The sequence below is a fragment of the Dendropsophus ebraccatus genome, chromosome 9 (assembly GCF_027789765.1).
Source record: "Dendropsophus ebraccatus isolate aDenEbr1 chromosome 9, aDenEbr1.pat, whole genome shotgun sequence".
In the NCBI taxonomy this organism is placed as follows: Eukaryota; Metazoa; Chordata; class Amphibia; order Anura; family Hylidae; genus Dendropsophus; species Dendropsophus ebraccatus.
This window is the reverse complement of record NC_091462.1, coordinates 84299448-84324900: the sequence shown is the minus strand read 5'-3', so window position 1 is coordinate 84324900 and position 25453 is coordinate 84299448. Positions and strand designations below refer to the sequence as shown.

Below are 25453 nucleotides of genomic sequence, written 5' to 3'. Positions count from 1 at the left end.
TATGTGGCTGCACAGGTGGGAGACACATACTGTATGTGGCTGCACAGTTGGGGACATGTACTGTATGTGGCTGCACAGGTGGGAGACACATACTGTATGTGGCTGCACAGGTGGGAGACACGTACTGTATGTGGCTGCACAGGTGGGAGACCTGTACTGTATGTGGCTGCACAGGTGGGAGACACGTACTATATGTGGCTGCACAGGTGGGAGACACGTACTGTATGTGGCTGCACAGGTGGGAGACACATACTGTATGTGGCTGCACAGTTGGGGACATGTACTATATGTGGCTGCACAGTTGGGGACATGTACTGCATGTGGCTGCACAGGTGGGAAACACGTACTGTATGTGGCTGCACAGGTGGGAGACATGTACTGTATGTGGCTGCACAGGTGGGAGACACGTACTGTATGTGGCTGCACAGGTGGGAGACACATACTGTATGTGGCTGCACAGTTGGGGACATGTACTGTATGTGGCTGCACAGTTGGGGACATGTACTGCATGTGGCTGCACAGTTGGGAGACACGTACTGTATGTGGCTGCACAGGTGGGAGACACGTACTGTATGTGGCTGCACAGGTGGGAGACACATACGGTATGTGGCTGCACAGTTGGGGAGATGTGCTGTATGTGGCTGCACAGGTGGGAGACACGTACTGTATGTGGCTGCACAGGTGGGAGACATGTACTGTATGTGGCTGCACAGGTGGGAGACACGTACTGTATGTGGCTGCACAGGTGGGAGACACATACTGTATGTGGCTGCACAGTTGGGGACATGTACTGTATGTGGCTGCACAGTTGGGGACATGTACTGCATGTGGCTGCACAGGTGGGAGACACGTACTGTATGTGGCTGCACAGGTGGGAGACATGTACTGTATGTGGCTACTTAGGGGGGAGATGAAAAAGAAAAACAACCATGCTGTAGGGGGGAGAGGGGCACAGATATTGGCTAAAAAGGCATAAACTTACAATAAAACTTACAGCACCAGAGAGGGGGGTGGGGGCTCTGTGCTTTCTCTTACACAGTCCACCATCTATCTTACAACCTTACAGCTTCCTGCTCCTCTTCACAGTCCTGTCCCTGACAGCCATAACCCTGCAAGATCCCTGCAGCCCGTCACCACCCCCCGTCCCTGGCAGCCATAACCCTGCAGGATCCCTCCAGCCCCGTCATCACATGCTCTCTTTCCTCCTCACACAAGGTATGCCGGACAGTGGAGTACAAGAAGAAGGGGGGGGGGGGGGGGGGTCTGTCATCACACGCTCTCTCTCCTCTTCCACTCATACAAGGTATGCCAGACAGTGGAGAACAGGAGGGGGTGTCAGCAGCAGTAGCGTGCAGGAGGAGAGAACCAGCCCCGACCGGGCACAGCATCCAGTCACTAAGTGGGCCCAACAGGAGCATGGAGCCCGCACTTCCCGGGTGCTGATGCAGTCTGGAGGGCCCACTACAGACATGTGCCATGCTGACCTGATACTTTAGAGTCTGAGCCTGACGGACCCCTCTATTGGCCTGGGCCCCTGTGCAGCTGAACAGGCTGCACAAGCGATATGTCCGCCTCTGAGCACAATCATGTCAAAATGAGTTGTGGCTAAATGACATCACTTTCTTTTCTGCATATGCCCCTGCATGTGGGACTGTGCCACAACCATCAATAAAGTTTACTTTAGTACTTTAAACTGTAGTTTACCAAATCTGTGGGAATCTTCTAAAGAGTCTAAATGAACTGGATCGGGTAGCACAATCTTAACTGGCAACACAAAGTTGCATATGCCTCTAGAAACAGGAATCTAGACACATCTAACCTACTGCATGGGAGACGCTGAGGAAGGTATGTCTCTTGCCTTCATCTTCAGCGCCATTCTGATGCTGTTAGTTATTTACTCCATCGTCCGGTAAGACTGTTAGGAGCACTGGGGCAACATTATAAGCCTCCATATCAACGATCCAGCCTGCCTCTGTTGATCATTACTGGAAAGTATTATACAGTTTTTGTTCAAATAATTTAGTAACCTGTGTAATGCAAGACAAGATCAGTCCTGTAGAGAGAGTGACACTCTATAAAAGCAATCTGCACCATGGAGGCCCCCCTCTATTAATGCAGGGTACATTAAATCATTTTTTCTCCCCAATCTGGACAAGTACAGAGTAGTATATATGTTCTTACGGACCGTAATGATAGTGCTAAATCAGAGCACAATATGCTAAACATATGATTTTACATACTATACAACGATAATAGCATTGATTTCAGCAGAATATACATGGTAGTTCAGACAGGAAGCTGGTGATGCAGGTCGGCTACATCTTACAAGCCTGAAATAATGAATTTGGATAAGCCTCAGGTTGCTGTTAAATATTTAATCACAATTTATAAAAGCTAACAGCAAGAAATACATGATGCATTTCCTATTCTGAAAAGAGAACTGCATTAAGAGGAACAGAACACAAGACTGTAATCACCCTTGGTTATTCACAATAAAACCCTTAATATGAAGAACTGAATTTTTACTTCTAGTGCCTCATGCTGGCTCCCTATGCTCTAAGTACTTCACTCGCAGCAAAGCTTCTTTCATTCCGAGAATCCTTTGTGAGCGCCCAGTTGGTGAGTGCCTTTCAAATGGCAGATTTTGTAATGCCGGCGAATGGGCAGCATTTCACTAGCAATGATCAGTGCTTTTTTTTGAAATTTCTGTTTTAAAAAAAAAAATCTGTTTAGGCGATGAAAGAAAATAATGATCACGACGAGAAGCGAAAAGCCAAAACATTAATACAAATTTGTCCTTATTTTTTGAAAGAGACAAAGTTCCAAATGTGGATGTCATTCTGGAAATGCTATGACTGGGAGATGGTAACAGTGCAGTTAGGATCTTTTAACCTTTTTATTGCACCCAAATAATAACATAATAACATGCTGTGCTGTTCATACCAGTGACAAAATGGAAAAATCATGGTAACTATGGGAACTCGTGAAAGAAAGTTTATGATGTTCTACTGGTAGAAGAAGTGTACTCTGGTGGTATTTCCAAGCCTTCAATTCACCTATGATTAAGGGAATTGACCGATCTAGACAACCACCTCCTAAGGCCCCCTCCACACGTCCGTGTCAGTTTTTACTGTCAGGATATCCAGATCAGAAGGCCTTCAGGAAACTATCAGAATTTTCTGATAGTAACCAGTTTTTACGTTCAGGAAGCCATCAGGAGTGTCTTCAGGATTTTCTAAGGAAAGATCAGGAAAGAATCAGGAATTACTGCGCTCCTATAGACTTCTATGGGAGCTTCTCTTTTACAAAGTGTCCGGCTATGTTAACACATAGGGGGACATTTATTAAGTCCGACGTTTTTTACGCCGGACTTAAAAATGTCCCCGCATCTCCGGCGCTACGGCAGACTGCCTCTACATAAATCCCGTGCGCTCCGGCCGAAAACCTACGCCAGCTAAGGACTGGAGTAGGCTTTCGGCGTATCTTTTAGAGAAAAAAATAGTGAATTGCACTATGAGTCCGCGCCCCCCGTTCCACCCCCTCCACACCCCCTCAAGGCCCCCCCCCCCCGACGTACCCGGCATAAAGAGCCGGTTTGCGAATATTTTATTCGCAAAGTGGGCATTTTGCAAATACAATATTCGCAAATCGGCTCTTTACGCCGAAAAACATATGTACGACACTTGATACATGTCCCCCATAGTATTTCTTTCAGTCTTTTGGTGATTTTTTTTTAACCAAAATTAGGATTGGAACTAACAGGGCAAAATTGTAATGGAAATAAATGTTTTTCAAACCCGCTCCTGGTTTTGGTTGAAAAAAGACTGACCAAAAACACAACAATTTATTCCTCCATCTTGAATTTGTTATCCGTTTCTTCAAGTAAAGAGAGGCAATTTTAGTAATAGAACACCTATAGATGATTTGCATCTCTGTGGCAATGTTCCTGTTATTGGAAATCTGATACAACTGTCTAGATGAAAGTGACAACAAATCACTGGAGAAACTTTATAAGTAGTGTCAAAGGTATATATGTGCTCTGTAAATACAGTCAGCGGTAATCGCAGAGTGGAGACCTAATTTTGACTGGATTTCCACTTTAAATTTAGATTTGTATGTGAACTAAGAAGAAAACATAAAATCAAAATCAATACAAGAGAAGTAAATTGAATAGTTTACACTATGGCTATGCCTTGTATTAGGTGGATAAAAAACTGTTTTATTTTATATTACTGTCTTTGGTTTTGCTATGAATATTAACACGTTCTTCATTGCTGCTATTGTACTACACATATCTGAGATCTTAAAGGGCATTCTTGAGATGATTGATCAGTTGCACTTTAGCAATGAAATTTTTGGCAAAGACATTAATATGCCTAGAGGCCTTTCCACAATCCATCAGGCCAGAGAGTAAAAGCTTCATAATGTGTTCTGCCTGCTGCATTTAAAGGATCATCCGTGAGATGTGCATCACCTTGTTAAACTTAAGGATAGTGACAAATCTGTCTCTCTAGTCACATTTCCTACCGGCTATGTTTAAACCCAAGTCACGATAAGAGTGTAAAGTCATGCGACTGCTTACTGCTAACATTACATGTAGATGCAAAGAAGATGCCATCATAAGGCCAGATCCAGAGACCCCTGATGATTTGTACCATGCATTGGTCACTGTGCAACTATTGTAGTCAATTTATCGTGAAACTAGCCAATATTGGTGGCTCTAATGCTGCGTTTACACCGAACGATTATCGTGTGAATTTGCACGATAACAATCTAATTCGAACGATAATCGTACGTGTAAACGCAGCGAACGATCGAACGAGCGAAATCGTTCATTTTGATCTTTTAACATGTTCTTAAATCGTCGTTTGTCGTTCTCAAAAAATTCACAGATCGTTCCGTATAAACAGTCGTTCACCGCTTTTTCCTATGTGTGAGATAGGCTTATGCGATCGCAAAACAAATTTTCCGTATGATATATCATTCCGTCTAAACGCTGATCATTATAAAAAAAAAAATCGTTACTTTGAAATCGTTAATCGTACGATCGGGCGAATTATCGTTCCATGTAAACATAGCATAAGTGGATAGATCAACAAGTAAATTGACCCTCGACAAGTCAGGTTCCCCTCAAATGAAATATAATTTTTGGAGTATTTTCATCATGCTTTTATGTAGTGATCTTATACATGTCCATGAAAAATTCTGAGAAGACCCTCATATCCTTAATAAATTACAAAGGTTACAGTTTTGGGTTTACCAGGAACATATTGCTAAGATCATAGCACATCTTGTGTGCCGTGTGAGTATATCATTACGGCCTCCACTGCCTTCATCTACCTAGTATCTGAGTGAGTGGTCCTTTATTAGACCAGGGGGTTGACAGTGCTATTAGGTTTTTATTAGGTTTTAATTTGGGCTCACAGTTCTGAATACTTCTTTATGCAATAAAAGAATGATCATTCATGGGTGCTCTAAAGAGCATTTGATCTGACAGCCATCTCTCCTAAGCACCCCATTCCCATACAGTACGCTCATCATTGATTGATTCTGCCAAACATGCATGTTTTTTTAAGGGAAAGAGAATGAGGTGAGTCGCTGCCAGGAACCTTTGGTGGTGATCTCACCTAAGAAAAAAGAATCAGGCAAGCTCAATTTTAACCACCAGATCCTTCTCTCCTTAGGCATCATGTCAGGACACCATACATATAACATTATTGACGGGTCTCCATCAAAAATGTCAGGTTATGCTCTGTCCGAACTTTGTTTTTTGTTTTGTGATTTGATTCCTACTAATATAGAATGGCATAAGTTGTCCATAGTGTCCTACTGTAAAAAAATAATAATAATAATAAATACCACACTTGTGTTGATTGGTTCCCTTTAACATTTTAAAACAGGTTAGTGGAAATTCTTCACCAAATTCATGTAACACATAAAATATTTCTGATGGTCTGCTTTTTATTTTCAATATAATAATGCGCTTTATTGAAGTCAATGGGAAATTGGCTGGCAGTGCGCACACCATATAGAACAGTGCTTCTCAAGCTGTGAGGCGGGTCTCACCAGTGAGGCGCCCCCTAGTTGTTGGTGAGGCCCAGCTGGGGAGCCAGTTTTCACAAAAGTAACTATGATCTGCACAGTCCTCCAAAATCTCCATTTTAGCAACATTATTAATGTATTTCAAACTTGCTTTATTACTATCTAGAGCATGGGTCTCCAAACTGCGGCTCTCCAGCTGTTGCGAAACTACAACTCCCATAATGCCTTGACAGCTAAAGCTTTGGATTTGGCTGTCCAGGCACAATGGGAAATGTAGTTTTTCAACAGCTGCAGGGTCGCAGTTTGGAGCCCCATGATCTAGAGCTTGGGAGACGGGTGAAAGGTAGCCCTAGCATTATTTTCAGCTTTTAAATGGACAGATAGTGAGGCCCAGGCACCCTTTTGGTCAGTCTGGTGAGGCCCGGGCATTGCCTTGGTCTGTTGGGTGAGGCTCCAGTAGAAAAAGTTTGAGAAGCACTGATATAGAATAATGGCTACAATGGATAAGGATAAATTACAAACATTCTCTTTTTTACCTCCTGCTTTTGCAAAAAGAAAACCACCTTTTCACCTGTTCACACTGCCGTATTTTCGTTTCATTTTACTGTGTACACTGCTGGACTTACTGGCTACATTTGGCAGGAAGGACCGTATGCACAGTACCTTTATAGAAATACATGGACTCTCTGCAGCCTCAGTGTGTATAGTGCCACTGAACAGTGGGGCTGCAAAGGACACCATGGGTGCTGCGTTATGCCTCTGTACATCATGGAGACTTTCATTTGCATTACCCATTAACCTCTAAGTATCTTACTATTTCTATATCACCTAAGGGAAGCCCTCAGTATACAAGTATCATGCACTATAACTGTTTAGTGATGGGATAACCAGGATACCCAACAACATATGAGCCACATTCTGTGCTGCTCCACAATGAGCTGTGACAGTGAGTGACAGGAATGCCTCCATAATGGCCAAAGCCTTTCTCGCACTTCCTCAGTGATTGACAAATACAGGCAGAAATAAACTCCAATCCCTCTAGGCCACAAGCACTTGCCCTCTGCTGTCTGGCTCTGTTTAACCCCATCATTGGTGTCTCTGGATAATTATCCAGCCCTAAGAATATTGCAATTCTTACATTTAGCCTTCTACTATAGATTGTTATTATTTTTTCTCTGTTCATTTGCTTGAAGAGCTGGACTCAGTCATAGGACTACAGCCAAGGGGGCTTCACACGGCTTTTACCCCAGCATGTGTTTAGTTGCAGTAGTGTTAACCATCCTGCAATTCTAGGTGAAATCCTGAAAAAAATACAAAAAACTTTTTTTCCCCCCCAGAAAGAGTGCCAATCTTGTGTGTATGATATTGCACCTCAGTCTGGATAAAGTTGAGGAGACTGACTGGCAGTAGCAGCCCTTGGACATATTGCTTAGCTGTAAAAAAAAAAATATGATGTACGGACTATGTCAACTTTTCTTCCATTGTAAGGCTATGTTCACACTACGTAAAACTACGGCCGTAGTTTTCGTTGCAGAACTACAGCCGTAGTTTGGAGGGTGAAACATAGCCTTATTTTCAATGGGATCCCGGCTGGAGCGTATATACATCGTATACACTCCGGCCGGGATCCCATGCGGCGCCGGAAAAAACTGACATGTCAGTTTTCTGCGGCTGGAATTCAGTGAATTCCAGCCGCAGAAAGACCTGTCAGTTCACACAGTAAAGCGAGCGGCTCTGGCCGCTTGCTTCACTGTAGGCTATGGGAAGCTCTGATGCGGGCGCGCTGATGCGCCCACATCAGAGCTCCGCGGCCGGAAGGATCACCCGGCCGGTACTTAAGTACCGGCCAGGATGATCCGGGCTGAGACCGGCCGTTCCGTGACGCGGCCGGGTTCACGGAACGGCCGGTCTCACACGCCGTAGAACATAGCCTAAGACTCATGTATTTACTTTTTTTTCTCTGTCAATCTGAATAAATTCCTGTATCAATGACCCTTCTCCTCAATCTAGTACCTAAAACTTTTATCACTCCAAAAACTCTATAGTTCTATAGTCTCACTGCTTTTGCAGCAAAGAATCGGCTTTTATTCTGTTATAGAAGCCTTCTTTTCTGTAGGTGTAGTGGTTGCCCTCTTGTTATAGATACAGTCCTGGGTATGCAGTGTCCCAGAGAGGGGTCAACTGTCTTTTCTAAACAAGTATAAGTCGGTATTATGTTATGTGTAATCTCTGACACTGAGGTCTGTAGTAAGCAACTCCCGCCTCTAGATGTCACCATTCTATTGCATGGCTGATAGCTTAAAGGACAACTTCGGCGTCAGCAAAAAAACAAACAAACACTAACAGACACTGACCCTATACTCACCATCCCTCCTAAGTTGATCGCCATTCGAAAATCCCGCCGGACAACCCTGTCAACCCCGTCTGCGTCTTCATCTTGTTCTTTACTTCCGGGGTCCCATGGCATGAATGAGAGCGAAAAGTCTGCCGATGCGCATGTGCACAGGCAGCCTATTCATTGGCTGAATCGCATCACATGGCTTCCAGCTTGCTCAGCCAATCAGAGCTGAGCAAGCTGGAAGCCATGTGATGCATTCCGGCCAATGAAAAGGCTGCTTGCACCGGCAGCCTTTTCGCTCCCATTCATTATAAAGGAAGAAACTGAAGAAGAGGAAGACCAGGCCCACCCCTCGCTAGTGACGACATTGTCACAAAATGGTGGTGGGAGAATAGGACGGGGTCGACAGTAAATGCTTAAGTACTGTTTTTTTTTTAACTTCCAGGGTGCTCGGGGGGAGGGGGGGGGGGTGAACAGCTCCAGGCTATCCTATAGCAGACAAAGATTGCATATGACTGCAGACATCATAAACAGTCGTGAACAACTACTGAATGTGTTAATGTAGCCTAAGACTATGTTTCCACAATATAAAAAAAGAGCAAATAAAGGCAGCTTTTTTATCATAGCCTACATTGTGGGAATATGTAGCCTATCTGTGATAACTTTTCTGGGTACTGTAGTCAACCTACTTAAAGTATTACTCTGGTTGACTATCTTTAAACCCGCTACAGCCCAGCTATATGCTTCTTGTGCAATGGTGCCTATAAATGTACATGATACTTCATGTATATCCTCACAATTGATACAAAACACAGTACAGTAAAAGAACCATGTTTTTTGTGTTTGTCTATGCTCTTTTGATGCACCCCATGATATTACTTGTCTTTGCAGCAATTGGCTTCTACAGGTAACTTTACTACAATTTTACAGTCCTTTTCCATGTCCGTCTTACCCAGTACTTTCCCATTTAGTCAGTATTCCTGGCATGCATTCTCCATTCCCATGTGTTTAACCTTACATCCATCAGTATTGATCCTAATCTGCCACCTATGTTATCTGACTTCATACGGTATCTGTATCTGGCACCTACCTGTAAATACCAAGCTGGCATTCTCGAGTTCTTCTTGAGGAACCTTGAAGCTGAAGGATTCATTGTAAAAAGGGTCTATGGTGCCTTTCATGCAAGATGTCTTTTTGGTTTTTGCCAACTTTAACCCATGAACCAACTGGATTTTCACAAAGGGATCTAGGAAACAGAAATTAGATATAATAATATGATAGATGGATAGTATGGATTACACCAGCATAAAGACAGAGCCTATATCTAACTACCAGCAGCACTGCCACACTCCATGTGCCACCATATGGTGCACTGAATTCTCCTGTAGAAGCAATACTATTACATACACTGGAACATACCATTATTTTTCTTTTATTAAGTACTGTATGGTCAAATACATTTTTTCAGTGGTGTATTATGGTATAATGGTTACAAACCCTGTATGCAGTATACCATAATACAATTTTTAAAAGCCTTTTCAAGTTCCCTGTCCGTCAGTGGTTACACTTGTCTGGCCGCTTAATATATTTTTGTAAAAACCGATCGATCACCACACCCATTGTGATGCTGCTCGGGTCCCCAGTCAATCTCTATTCCCTGGTACCTCTTAACACGGACATATGACTGGCATATCACTGGCTGAGGTGGCTCACTACTGTGGAAGTCACATGTCCGTATCAGGAGAGACCAGCTAAAAGAGCTCAGAGAGGGGCCCAGGAAGATCCTGAATGGAAGTGGGGAGGGATCAGTAAGGTGAGTATTTTGTTTTATTTATTTATTTATTTTTTTTTCTTTAAATATATAATATTACATTTTATTTGGTATGTGCACTTTTGCTACCGATATTTATTTGCCTAATGCATATGAAGAAAGGAAGTCCAGCATCACAAGGTAAAAGAGCAGTTCCATCTTTATTTGTTGCATCTTAATGCTCCATAAAGATACAAAAAAACACCAATGGGCATTTACTCTCGGACTAAGTTGCCCAAGTTCTCTTGTATTCGGAATACTGAGTTTGTCACTATTATCTGTAATCCTGATGGAGTTCTGAACAGATTTTACTGTGCCTTCCCATAACATGTTCCTGAAAGATTCAGGATTCCATTTGTTTTATTACAATGTACACTTTTATGTCTGTTGCTCTGTGTAATGTTATGGAAAATATTTTTTTTTAAAAAAAGTTAAAAATAAACAGTTAAAAAAACAAAACACCAACAGGTTTCGGCTTTGCTAGTTGCCCGTTCTCATAGCATAAGAAATGTGAGCACACAATGTGAAAGACAGACCCCTTCAATGGGTGAGCGTAATGAAGAATAATGTCACATGTTACAAAAGCTAATTTTACATATTTAAAAGTATATGACTGCGCCCAAATTGCACAAATACCAGTATAAACATTATGAAAATGCAATTGCCCAAAAGAAACATCCAGTGAGTTTTGCGATTATGAAGTTTGCAGCGATGATCGCCACCTCTTAGTAGGGAAACTATTCTTTCTATATCTTGCACTTAAAAAGAGACTATGTTACCGCATGACATGATGCAAAATGGAGGGAAACCAAAGATACATTTCTGATCTTAGTATATGGAATGTTAGATAAATGCTTCTGATTCAATTCTTTAACCAGTTCCCAACACACTCTTAACTGCTGTTAACAGTGTATGGAGCAGGCTCAGGTCTCGAGCCTTCTCTATACACAGCAACTCCCGGCTGAGGGCTTCCGATAATATCCACGTTTAGATACCACATTTAAAACTGAGAGCAGCATTTGGCCTTTGCATTTCTCAGTGGTGGCCCAGTGGGGTGGATCTGCTCCTGATCGGATCCTGTCCCAATCCTGGCAGGCCTCCTGGGGCAATTGATTCCATCTGTCCCCAGCAGGATGAAGCAATTGAGTCCTGAGATGATGGATCAATGCAGTAAATATATAATGCACTAGGAGGACTACAAAAGTGTATGAAAATAATCATAAAGGTTTATATCACCTTTCCCATAGTTTAAATAAAAAAAAATAAACATATTTGGTATCGCTGCATACGGAATTGCCTGTACTATGAAATGTTTTTGTTAAATGGCATATGTACAAAGATACTCCAAAGTCCAAAATTTCAGGTTTTGGTTAACAACACATTACAGGAACAAAAGTGATCAAAATCACATATATGCAACCAATAAAAACTACAGTTTATGGCATAAACAATGAGCCCCATAGATGTAGAGATAGAAAAACGTTCTAAGAGCCAGAATGGGGCAATTATATGGACATGTATTTAAATTTTTTAAAGTAGTAAAATAGGGTACATCCTGGGTCTCAATATAGTTGTACTGACCTGAAGGTCAATGTGACCTCACAAATATTTTTTTTCCAATTTCGCTACATGCTTTATGGAAAAATAAAAAGTATAATTACAAAGTACAATTGGTCCCACAAAAAATAAGCCCTCATATATGCTCTGTACACAAAAAACTATAAAAGTTATGGGTTTTTAAAGGCAACAAGAAGAAAACTAAACGCCAAAAAATCTAATTGGTGTCCTTAAAGGGTTACACTATTGATCATACATCCAACATATTACAAACAACATGTATTGATGGATATCAAATAAATCACTGCAGTGGTATTACTATTGATATACTGAGCAGAAGGAAGATTAGGCCATTTGAAAAAGACTGGAACACTGAGAACATTAATATCTTTACAATTACAGCATCCATCCCTTTACCTGCCACCATGTTGGTTTACTCTGCGTCTCCCTTACAAACTGGGTGACACCAACTGGCCAATCATTGGTGCTTTTTGGGCCACACATTTGTGACCAAATAGAAGACTGCCATTAAAAGAATCCGACATAATTTTAGGCTTGTAGTTGTGTAAGCTGTGGAAAAAACTGCAATTCTTTTTATTGGATTCTTTCGTTTTTTTTCGATTCCGGCACTCACTTAGTTTGCCATCATCCTGATTTGGTTATTGATGTCTCTGTAATACATTCTGTTAGGCTAGGTATTGTTCTTTCCTTAAGTCTCTACAACATCAACCTCTTTTTGAAAAATGTTCTCCTCTGTTTTTCACATTTTGTGCTTACCTCCTAATCGGTTGTGTTGGACAATATATCTTTTATCCATGTATTTTGTGGTCACATTTGTTATACCTTAGAGGAAGGTCTACTAGCAAAGCCTGAAACCCATTGGTGTTTTCTGTCCGCTTTCCTTTGTCTGTAATGAGCTTTTAGATGCAACAAATAAGGATTGAAATGCTCTTTTACCTTGCGACACTATACACTGCACGGTTCATAGGTGGTGTCTGCGGTCAATCTAGAGAGGAACAAGGGTGAGCTGGGCTTTTTTCTTTTTATCTTACATATCTAAATTAAAAAAGAAGTTTACAAATAGTCTTGATAAAAAAAAAATATTGTACAGTTTTGTGTATGCAGTTCCTAGGCAAAGCTACTTCTTGCCATGGCTGTAGACTAAAACCATTGGTCCACATATACTAAAGTGTCTGTACCAGAATTTAGTCTAAAAAGTGATGCTGGGGACTTTTCGCCACAATTATTATGCATATGTCACACTTTAGCAACACTGATCATTCTGGCACATTTGCAGACTGTCTACTCTAAATTTGCATTTAGGAAAATGTCATACATACAGTATGAGCCATTATGTGTCCCTCCATGGGAATTCTAAACATTTATCACCTAATGACTGGTATAAGATGTCATAAAGGGAAGGGGCAACCATTGCCCCTCTGATTTCAATAATACAATGCATTTGCTCTCCAATGATAAAGCTTTGTGGCTAGATTAAGGCCCTATTCCACGGAACTTTTTCGAACGATTATCGTTCATAAAATCGTTTAAACGACCACTCGTTAACGATATTTGTTCTGTGGAATAGCTGTAAACGAGCGAACGACAACAGCGAAATCGTCGTTGAGTCCTTCACTATTTTTTTTCAACCTGTTGAAAAAAAATCGGTCTTTCAACAATAATTCGCTAATCTTTTCGTTGAATAAAAAATCTTTCAGTCGTTCTTGAAATGTCTACCTACATTTCCCCACGTTTTAAACGACCATGTAACGATGTAACGACCGCAAAAAAATCGTTACACTACAGATATCGTTCACGTTCCCACACGTATTATGTTTTATCGTTCGCTTAAAAAAATCGTTAAGTGCTCGTTAACGAGCGGTCGTTGGAGCGAGTCTATGAGCGATAATCGTTCCGTGAAATAGGGCTATTAGTCTTTTAAAGATCATGAGATATGAGACGATAATGTAATAAATATGCAATTATTGACATCTCTTTCACTACCATAATATGCTAAACCAGTTAAAATTTCTATTCTTCAGTTGTGAAAAAGACAGAAACAGTAGGCACAAGCCTTACCAGATCCTTGGCTCATATCAGTCTGAAGAAGCTGTTTTGCTCTGATAATATCCACATTCAATCTTCCAGCACTTGGCAGGTAATTAAGAGACAGAAGCAGCTCTCCCAGCTCGACTTCATTCTAAACAAGAAAATATTGGAGCAAGACATCGAGTCACAGTTTTCTCAAGTTTGTTTCCACAGCTCCACACTGTGTTTCTGTCATCTATAAACATAACTGATACAAGCCATACATTTATAGAGTAATGCCTCAGTTTTCGAACATTAGTGGTGCAAGATGCAGACCTACTTACTGCTAGCCAGAGGAGGTAAGTGGTGTTGCTATTGCATCACCACTTAACTGCTTACACTCTATGGACCAGGCACACACTTACATTTCCTATGAGAACACACAGCTCGGATCTCGAAATGCTCAGTTCTAGAACAGCCTTCTAGAACCAACTGTGTTTGACAACAGAGGTACTACTGTTCAGAAAAAAAGAACTTCTAGTTTTTTTTTTTGTGGGGGGTTTTTGGCTTAATAACGCTAACTCACCACTACTGTTTCTTCTGTGTCATCTGTTTTATCCGAACTTAGCTGCATCCTTATATTTAAAGCAGTGGTGTCATGAAGCAAAGGAGGTATACTCAGATGTGTACCACATACATATATGTACAGGAGAACAAATGTGCTGTTTTTAGTAAAGTAGCTTACATCCCTGTATCATTTTCTTTCACCATGGTTCTATTCACTCCTGGGTTCATTCTCTAAACTGTGACCTTGCTGTTGCTCTTGCTATATGACTTCTTCGACCACACAATACTTGTCACAGTCTATTGTACAACATGAGCAGCGCAAAATCTCATACATAGAACCCTTATGTGATTTGGAAAATACAAAACAGGTAAAGTTGTTTATCTCTTATGGTCCCCCTACACATGCCTGTCTGTTACCACCACTGGTGAAGCTATCAGTCTGTGGCTCTCATTCAGATCAACAGGTATATTCAGATAGCACCCCTTGTGCTAGAAGATTTAGAACACACATGGATGAGATGGATGTGGATCAATTATAAGGCCAGAAAACATCAATTCGTTCTGCTTACTTTTCATCCTTGATTTCACCCTTTACAATGCTTAAGTAAGATTCCTACCTTCATCCTCATCACTGTTTCTGTGATATTAGAAGTTAAATCCCTATGCTAATGAGTAATGAGTAATGACTACCGCCCCTAGTGCACTGATCCGCCCCCAGATGACCCACCCCTCCCAATGAATATCAGCACAGCGGGCCAGCTGGGGGCAGATCATTGCACTGGTCACAATCTGACCCCCCCCAAACCGCTTGTACCTTCGGATAGCTGCTTTTAATCCAAGATCTGTCCTGGGGTCCGTTTGGCAGGTGATGCAGTTATTGTTCTAAAAAACAACTTTTAAACTGGCAGCCCTGTGCCCTACGGGAGTGGCCTAGATTGTGTATGCATTAGGCTGGCACAACCTCTCTGTCCCTCCTGCCCGCCCTCCTCATCAATGGGCTCCAGGCAGATTGCCTCCTATTCGTCAGTTGTGTCAGCCCAGCACATGGGCTGGATCGTTAAGCACCTGTGCAAATGTTCAGCATGGAGAAAATGTTCCAGTGGCATTCCTAATGATAAAGAGGGTGGGGAGGAGGGACGGAGGGGTGGTGCAAAGTTAGGGCACAGATATTCTAAGCCACTCCCGTAGGGCACGGGGCTGAAAGTTTAAAAGTTGTTTTTTAAGACAATAACTGCATCACCTACCAAACGGACCCCTGGACAGATCTTGGATTAAAAGCAGCTATCTGAAGGTACAAGTGGTTTGGGGGGGGTCAGATTGTGAGTACAGAGTTGCTTTAAACTCCTAGTATCACAAAAACTTACCTTCATCCTCAAAGCCCTGTGTGCTATAGGGAGACATCAGCATATTAGATATTTCGCTTTAAAGGGGTTATCCAGCGCTACAAAAACATGGCCACTTTTCCCCCCTACTGTTGTCTCCAGTTCAGGTGCGGTTTGCAATTAAGCTCCATTTACTTCAATAGAACTGAGTTTCAAAACCCCACCCAATCTGGAGACAATAGTAGGGGGAATGTGGCCATGTTTTTGTAGCGCTGGATAACCCCTTTAAGGCTTCCTTCAGCCATACATATAAGTCATTAACATCGTTTAATGGCGGATAGTTAGTACTGCGTCTTCCCTGGCTGGCCGCAGCTTCCCTAATAAGCTATTCATATTCAGCTATTGATGAGATAAAACCTCTAAGTCGCAGCTTGTGTTTACTGATGGAAATACAATGTTATTATTCCCTTGGCTGTGCCATTTGTTTTTACAATGCTCCTTCATACAATAATTTTATGTACAGAGACGAGTTTATATGTTATGTTCTCTGAGCAACATTTTTCAATCTATAAAGCTTTGCAGACACATTATTTAACATTAACCCCTTTACGACCTGTATTACAGTGTACATTGTGTAGCATTCCTATGGCGCCATCATTTTCTACAAGGTTGTGCATTATTATTATGCTTTCCCAAACAATGTGACCTCCTAATAGCACAGTAATATTTCTATGTATTTATCTTTAGGTTTATCATGCACCAGGTCCGTTTGACCTTTAGCTCTTACAGGTTGTGACCAGAGCCCTGTACATAGGAGTTATAAAGAAATGCTATACAAAGCCGCAAATGTTTTGTTCAGTGACCTTTCTACCATTGTTCATACAATTCTTTAGAAAAAGAACAAAGAAATACAATGTACGGAGATGAGTACACAAAAGGAAGCATATAAAATATAAATAGTTTTTTATCTAATCGCTAGCATCTTCTTTCACTATAAACACAAGAAGAATGGAAGCTCTCGTTGCCGAACCACACAATTTATATGAGACGGCAGACAAAGCAACTCCCAATGGAGAACCATGGAGTTTGCCTTTGCATGTTCAAATAATCTATTGAACTTGTTTTTGCAGAGACGGCCATGTAGGTTTTCCTAAAGATTTATACATTTATAAACAAGTGCCAACACATGCCATCAAGTGTTCTCATGGAGTGGCTACCACATTTGAGAGGAGAGCTAATTGGCAGGCTTTGCAGACAAACATCTAAGGTATAGAGATGAGCGAACCTCGAGCATGCTTGAGTCCATCCGAACCCGAACGTTCGGCATTTGATTAGCTGGGGCTGCTGAAGTTGGATAAAGCCCTAAGGTTGTCTGGAAAACATGGATACAGCCAATGACTATATCCATGATTTCCACATAGCCTTAGGGCTTTATGCAACTTCAGCAGCCACCGCTAATCAAATGCCAAACGATCGGGTTTGGATCGACTCGAGCAGTTCGCTCATCTCTACTAAGGTATAGGGAAGAGCACGTCCAAGCATGCTCAAATGCGATTTTTCAGCATTTGAATACTAGTGGCTGAAGAAGTTGGATGCAGCCCTAAGTAGTCCTGTAAAACATAAATACAGCCATAGGGAGTCTGGTCTATAGCTGAATTCCTGTTTATCAGGACTCCCTAGGGCTGCATCCAACTTCCTCAGCCACTGGTATTCAAATGCCAAACAATAAGATTCAAGCATGCTTAAGTTACACTAAGGTGTATAAGGACCTTAGCTCTGAAACTCTCTGGTGTGGGTAAGACTATATTCACACAACGTTTTCCCTTGTGCGTTTATAATATTTAAAATGACTTCCATTATTTCGAGAATTGGCCGTCTGTAAGTGCAATGGAGGCTGTTTGTCCATTATTCTAGTTTGGGTGGACTGATTGGCCTTTGGATGTGTCTCTTATTGAAAAGTCCATTGAATGTAATAGTAAAAACGGAGAAAGGACGGTGACAAAAGAAAAACTAAAAAAAAAAGTCTGTTTGCAAAAGACGTACGAAAATAATTGACATGATCATTATTTTGACATCCGTGCAGATAATGTCCGTTATTTTATACACTGTGTGCATTGTATGTCCGTCATTCCATCAATGTCTGTCCGTCAATGCATTGCAGTCAGTTAAATCACGTCAATAATGGACATCTTTTAATTAGAAAAAGTGTACGCCTTCTCTTTTTTTTATGTTGTGTGAACATAGCCTAAGAATGTTAAAAATAGCATTTAACAATAAATAACCAACACCGCACTCTCTAGGCAGTATATCAGTCCGTGCACATCACAACGGATCCCACTCAATCCGCAATATTCCAGCAATACTTCATAGTAAGATGTGTATAGCATACGAGAAATACCTTAATGTTGCAGCTCTTCAGTGCTCGCTCCAAGTAGTAGCAAGAACGTGTACTCACACAGATGCAGGCTTTACTTTCACTTATATTTCTTTAATCGGTATCTCGTACAGGACAAAATCAAATGCTCACTGGCTGGCGTGTTCTCCTCTCAGTCCAAACCATCCAACCTCGCGGCGGACGTTTCGGAGGACAGGCTCCTCCTTCCTCATGCGCCATGAGGAAGGAGGAGCCTGTCCTCCGAAACGTCCGCCGCGAGGTTGGATGGTTTGGACTGAGAGGAGAACACGCCAGCCAGTGAGCATTTGATTTTGTCCTGTACGAGATACCGATTAAAGAAATATAAGTGAAAGTAAAAATAGCATTTACTCACACACAATTCTGGACTCATGGTGGGACATGTATCGGGTGGCGCACATGGCATTTTCTGGCGCAGAGAGCCCACTTGCACATATATTTATTCGCAAATGCTTGTTTTGCAAACAGTTTATTCGTAAGTGGGCTCTCTGTGGCACTTGCGCCAGAGGGCTGGGAAGGGGGCGTTCCAGGGGGTGTGGCAGAACGCAGAGGGGGCATGGCCTCTGCTTGTGCTGCATTTATTATTTTTCAGGCGTAAAAAAATGATATTAAAACTTACACCAGCTCTGAGCTGTTCGCACGGACGGGCTTCGTGCATTTGGCATTTATGTAGAGGCAGTGCGCCTCTCCATACTGTATATCCTCAGAGCTCCGGAGCCTTGCCATTTACCCATTGAATGCTCCCCCTCACCTCCTGAGCTTTTGCTCTCAGATGACTGGCTGCATGGTCTCTATATCCCATAGCTACACACTGGTATTGTTATGAGGGTACAATGGTTGTTTGTAATATTACATGGTCACATGAATGTTTCCCCATTAGTAAGCAATGCTACATCTGTATTTGAAATCCATGTAGACTTAATAGACTGGAATAGTGTTTTAACTTTTTATGCAATAAAAAAAAAAAAATAATGAATCAAACTGGCAAGTCAGAAAATCATATAAATGGAATGCGTGGTCAAAAGGAATAAGCCAACAAGTTACACACAGAAGGAGAAGCGGTAGAGAATAATAGAAAATAGCAGAAAATATTAAAATGAAGTGCAAGTGTAAAAGAAATCAGGAATAAATTATACAGACAACCTTTCTGCTCCAAATAGATTCAGGCGAACAGAGCGGCAAGCCAAAATCAATTTTCTGCAAAATTATAGGAAAGATTATGTAAACAGCCCTTGCCTTGTGCTTCAGATTCCTAATAATATGTGACTTGTTGGTGAAGATGCTCCAATACCTGGCCCGAAATAACACAGCATGATCCAGATTGTAGCCAGGCCTCTCTTATTACAGTGCAAAGATTTAGTTTGCCCTATCTAAAACCCCTAGACAAGACTAAAAGAGGAGCAGTGGGTGGGGAACTGGAAGATGTCACAGGGCAATCGCCTGAGGGAGGGAGGGAGGGAGGGAGGGAGAGAGGTATATATATTTTTTTTAATCAGGCCCATTCAGGCCCAGCACATTATAAAATAATGCAAATATCCAGAATAACCCTTTAGGGTGCGTTCACACCTACAGGATCTGCAGCAGATCTGCAGCAGATTTGATGCTGTGTTCAGTTATTTAAATGAAATCTGCTGCAGAAAATAAGCTTTACCATTAAGGTATATTAAAATGGCTATTATAATGCAAGAGTGAACTTTGGATTACCACCAAAGTATCTACCAACATCAATGTATATGTCCTCAGAGTACTTATCCGTGATACAACTACTTAATTAGTGTTGAGCGGACCTGTCAAACTTTTCGAGTTCGGCATCATTTTCCAAACCCGAACACTCTGCGTTATATTCCCCGTGGCTTCAGAAGTTGAATGCAGACCTAGGGGTGCCACGACAACATGGATACAGCCTTTGGCTGGGTTTATATGCTGTAAAGGCCCTATTCCACGGAACAATAATCGGCCGATATCGGCCGATAATTAACCTGTGGAATAGAAGGCAACGATCATCGTTCATGTCGGCTGATCGTTGCAGTCGTTTGTTTTTCAACATTTTGAAAAACAAACGACTCATACAGCAACAATCTGCTGCCATCACTCCGTGGAATAGGAGCGGCGGCAGCAGACCGCTGTTGTATGCTATGGGCTGCCCAGATGATCTAGTGATCACCCCAGCAGCCCCCTCGCACCTCCTCGCGCCCCCCACCGCGGACTCATCTGCTTGCTGCAGCCGCGTGGAATAGCGGCGGCAGCTAGCGGGGAACGAGCAGCAAGCAAACGCTGACAGCGCTGTTTGCTCCTCATAGTCACCCCGTGGAATAGAGGCTTAGGCCACCGTGTCAGTGAATATCCTTGTAATTGGGATTCTGGTGTGCCTGCATTCCAATCAAACATAGCCAACAATGTTTAATGAATAATAATAATAAAAAAAAAAAAAAAAAAAAAAATATATATATATATATATATATATATATACAGGGCCGGACTGGCCATAGGGCACTTCTGGCAAATGCTGCTGACCCGCCGACTCCTTTCCCCAAGCATAGGGAAAACGAGTCACTGGGCCACGAGTAGCACGGGACCGGCCCACAGCTCTCCGTCCGGCCCCCATCTGATGCACGGCTGCCGGGGGTGTCGCGTCCTATCCCCGGCAGCGCGTGTATCATAGAGTTCTCTGTGGGCGTGTGCTGTGGCCGCGACTTCCGGCACAGAGACGCTCACTGTGCCGGAAGTCGCGGCCACCGGCACTCAGAGAGCTCCATGATACGCACGCTGCCGGGGATAGGACGCGAAACCCTCGGCAGCCGCGCATCAGACGGAGGAGAAGAAAGTCTCGACGGGAGAGCGTGTTGTTAGGTGAGTTTTTTTTTTTTTAAACCTGCTTTGCACAGGGGGTAGGGGGAGCAGGGGAAAAGGGGCCATCTATGAGTGAGGAGGGGGGCAGGAGAAGAGGCAAACTATAAGGAAGGGGGGAGAGAAGGGGCAATCTATAAGGGGGGGGAGAAAAGGCCAACTATAAGGAAGGGGGGCAATCTATAAGGGGGGAGAAGAGGCCAACTATAAGGAAGGAGGGCCATCTATAAGGGGGGGGGGCGGGAGAAAAGGCCAACTATAAGGAAGGGGGGCCATCTATAAGGGGGGGCAGGAGAAAAGTCCAACTATAAGAAAGGGGGAGGGGCCATCTATAAGGGGGGGAGAAGGGGGCATCTATAAGGAAGGAGGGGAGAGGGGGCCATCTATGGGGGGGAGAAGAGGCCATCTATAAGGAAGGGGGGACATCTATAAAGGGGGGGAGAAGGGGGCATCTATAAGAGAAGGGGGGAGAGGGTGCCATCTATAAGTGAGGGTGGTACAACATAGGGGGAGAGGGGGCCATCTATAAAGGGGGGGGACAAGGGGACAACAATAAGGGAGGGTGGGACAACATAGAGGGAGAGGGGGACATCTATAAGGGGACAAAATAGAGGGAGAAGAGGCCATCTATAAGGAAGGGGGGAGAGGGGGACATCTATAAAGGGGGGAGAAGGGAAGCAGTCTGTCTCCATACACTGTGTAGTGGTGATGACCTGTAACTGCAGCTCAGCTACACAGTACAGAGAAAGAAGCTTCTGACCCCATTTACTGTGTTATTATCTGCAATTCCAGTCATGGCCGTGATGATACAACATGTAGCCATGCTGAAAATGCCAAGGCTGATTTTCAGTCCCAGTCCGGCCCTGTATGTATGTATATATATATATATATATATATATATATATATATATATATATACACACATATATATACACAGTATTTTAAAATCCTACCCAGACAAGATCTGCTTTGGGCTTGTGGGTTCTACCTGTGCAGTTGGGAATTTAGAGTGTGAGACGTACTGGGGACAGAACCCAGTGCGAGTGATAACAGTCTCTGTACTGTGCTGCAGAATATGTACATTATGATTATTATAACAGTCCCTCAGCCACATACATTACGTGTACTGGTAGGAACGGGAGACCAAGAGCTGCTGCGGCTTTTGCATCAAGCCTAGGAATTTTGCATTACACTTATTAGGCTATATTTACACAGTAAAATAAAAGCAAAAGACAGCCATAAAATAAGGAAAAAATACACATTTTTTTCTCTAATAATGTGCAACAAACCTTTCTTTTTCGATGTGCGCACAGACTGACTATTTTCCATAGACGTTAATGTGGCACATTATTAGATTAAAAATACGGCCACATTTTATACCTATTTTTATGGCCATGTTCTGACTTTATTTTAATGTGTAGGCTGAGGCTTCAGTTTTTAGAAAATGGCTAAATGCCTAGCCAACAGCAGGGCTAACCAATGATTAAAACAAAGAAAATCTAATTTTCTACAGAACTCTACCTGACCTTGTTTTATGATCTGATAGAATGTAAATGCTTCACAATACACTGTTCTGTGTGTTCCTATATAACTGGAATGTCCTATTTTGCACAGTGACAGAATATCATTACCGCAGACATAGACACAAAGCACATTTACAAGTATACATCAGTACATGACAGAACATGCCTAATGAATCCACCGCAGCTTCCCTCAGAGGATTCAACTGTACGTGAGCGGCTGTCTGATGCCATTATATGAGCCACAGCATATTGTGTATTCAGCTAACGTTACCAGTCACAGACGTAACATGAAGACCTTGGCCCTGCTGCAAAATCTCATAATAACAACTCTGTCCATATTACATATTAGGGGGAGTTTATCATCTGCACAATTTTTCAGCAGGTGGTTCTTTGTATGGACTGTGCAAAAATTAAGGCTGCTGCACAAAAAAATTATTATACGGTGCAATTGCTTTGAATATTCTTTTACAATATTCTGCCAAATTTTTGACTAAAAAAAAACTACGCCAGGGTAGGTGCAGAAGGAAAAAGGTGCAGAAGCTGATGAAAAATAGCGCAAAGCCCTTAATAAATCTTGCACAGATTTTACAATGTGCAGAAAATCTCATTATTAGCTAAAAACTGTGCAAACGCAATTATAAATGTCCTCTGCATGGGACCCTTATGGGGTCGGAATATGGAGCTAAGTTTCAATTCTGAAGGAGCGGGGCTGTCCATTTATTTGGCTAGTAAATGTTATTATATTAAAATTTACTGAGAAAAAAAAAATTATTTCTAGGGAGAAATCCGAGACAGACAGAGAGACACAAGGAGGGACTCCATTAGTTTGTAGTAAGTTTTTTTTTTTATCACATTCAAGTGCTGAATTCACTGCTTAAACTGCTCAGTACTGCTCTGTAATGTTCTTTATTGTTTTGCTGCCTCTAAGAGTGTGTTGTACACAGAAGCGAGATCCTCTATTCTTTGTGTGTGCAGTGCATGGGAGACATCACAGCAACCGGGTCTTAAGTTCCAGTGGTGGATATGGGAAGCGGGCAGAAGCTAGAACACCATGAAGAGTGGACAGGTATGGATAAAGTTTATTACTTTTTTACACATTCATCAGCCGGCGGTCACGCATCACTATCATTAGCACGGTCAGCGGCCGATGATTTTTCAACATGTTGAAAGACAATGATCAGTTGATGATCGTTTCTTCGGCTGGTCATTGTCTTTATTACATGAAGAGATAATCTGGTGAATAGGGCCTTAACCTAGGGACAACTAGAATTTGAGAAGGAGCCTGCAGACGTGCAAATTAATGTCCAGGATTAGTGGTAATTCGTATATACACACATATGAAAAGTCACTTAAAAGAGAAGGTATGCTTTACCAGAGCATAGTTACCCATATACCCGTCTCCATTGATGGACAGTTTCAGTCCCAACCATCAGAAGATAAGTGGTCGAGCACAAATAAAGGCTGAGTACACTACCAGACAATTTTCCACTGGTCCTTCTTCTTGTAATTAGATTCCACTGTATTCCTGTCACGGCACACTGTCTAGTAGCTGCCAGTTTTAATTTCCCGTCCCTAAAGGAACATTTAATAGATATTTTCCTGGAATCTGTTTTTTTTTTTTTTTTTAACCTGAGCCTAATATCGATTTAACATAGCTTCTTGTGCATAGAAACGGGGGTCATAGGGTCTGTATTGCTGTTCCCACCATTAAGCGCTGGTAATCCACATGAGCTTTTATCACTAATCACCAGTGTTATCTGAAATGAATAATGCTTTACCGCCTCCCAATCCAACCACAGGAAAGAGAATTATTAGACCAAAGCAGAATGTCCATTGTCTTTTATGTTATTAAAAGGCATTAAATGCAAATCTTCAGAAGGTGGGACGTTCTCTTTTCCCCTGGTGCTGACCACCCCCTGATTCAACTCTTCCCTGACCACCCCGATTCCCTTAATGCCTATCAATCAGTAAAGACATTCTGCAGCAGACGGAATATTTACTACAAGTGCATCTCAATAAATTAGAATATTATAAAAATATATATATATTTTTTTAAGTAATTCAATTTAAAAAGTGAAAGTCATTACAAACAGGGTGAACCTTTCTAGTGTTTATTTCTATTCATCTCGATGATTATGGCTTACAGCCAAGGAAAACTCAACATTCATTATCCCAAAACACCTGCAAAGGCTTCCTAAGCGTTTAAAAAGTTCCCTAATGGTGCGTTTACATGGAACGATTATCTTTCGAATTTTTGCGATAACGATTGCATTTGAGCGATAATAGGCTCGTTTAAACACTGCGAACGATCAAGAGACAAGCGAGAAATAATTCATTGTGATCTTTCAAAATGTTCTCAAATTGTCGCTGGTCGTTCGCTAAGAATTTGCAGATCGCTTCGCGTAAACAGTCTTTCACAGATTCTGTATCAGAGCATATTAATGGAAAGTTGGGTAGATATAATGTATAACCATAGCTGTACGGTTCTGCCACACTGATAGCTGATTGAAATCCAGGAAGTAAAGAAAAATGGCCTCTGTGCCAATTAACATTGTTTCCTGCTCCTTCTGCTCACCCACCTTAGGAGACAAATATTCCATGCATCTGTCTCATATTGTGTGTGTTTGCTGAGATCAGGCTGATGATGCAGACGGGGCAGGGTGTGGTGTCACAGGAGGCTTGGCTAGATCCCCCAATTCCCTGAGTGATTCACCATCTCTGACCGGCCAGAAGTAGGTGCTGCAACTTCACTGTGCAAAACTCTGCAGTGAAATTAGGGCTGTGTTCACATGTGTTGGAATTCCATTGCAGTACTGCTGCGTATTCACAGAAATGATGCAGTAACACAATGAAATGATGCTACACAGCAGAGAGGATCAGGGCCGGCACTGCCAATCCCACCTGGAGAAAAAACTAGGAATAAACAGTATATGCCATGTAAGATAGTATTGGATAAACTCCTTATTGTGGGGCTCAACCTCAAAGATAAAAGATGCTTGATCATAA

The 25453-nt window shown here is 42.1% G+C and overlaps 1 protein-coding gene across 3 annotated transcripts in view; it reads right to left on the bottom strand.

Annotated features, from left to right (window-relative positions):
- The window catches only part of SYT17 (synaptotagmin 17), a 76092-nt gene that overhangs the window by 13977 nt on the left and 36662 nt on the right, over positions 1-25453 (bottom strand). For all 3 annotated transcript variants that reach the window (XM_069981960.1, XM_069981961.1, XM_069981958.1), the window contains exons 6-7: positions 13827-13947; positions 9471-9626 (exon numbers count right to left, since the gene is read on the bottom strand). In XM_069981960.1, coding sequence (XP_069838061.1) covers positions 9471-9626; positions 13827-13947 — 277 coding nt within the window. The remainder of the gene's footprint in view (positions 1-9470; positions 9627-13826; positions 13948-25453) is intronic.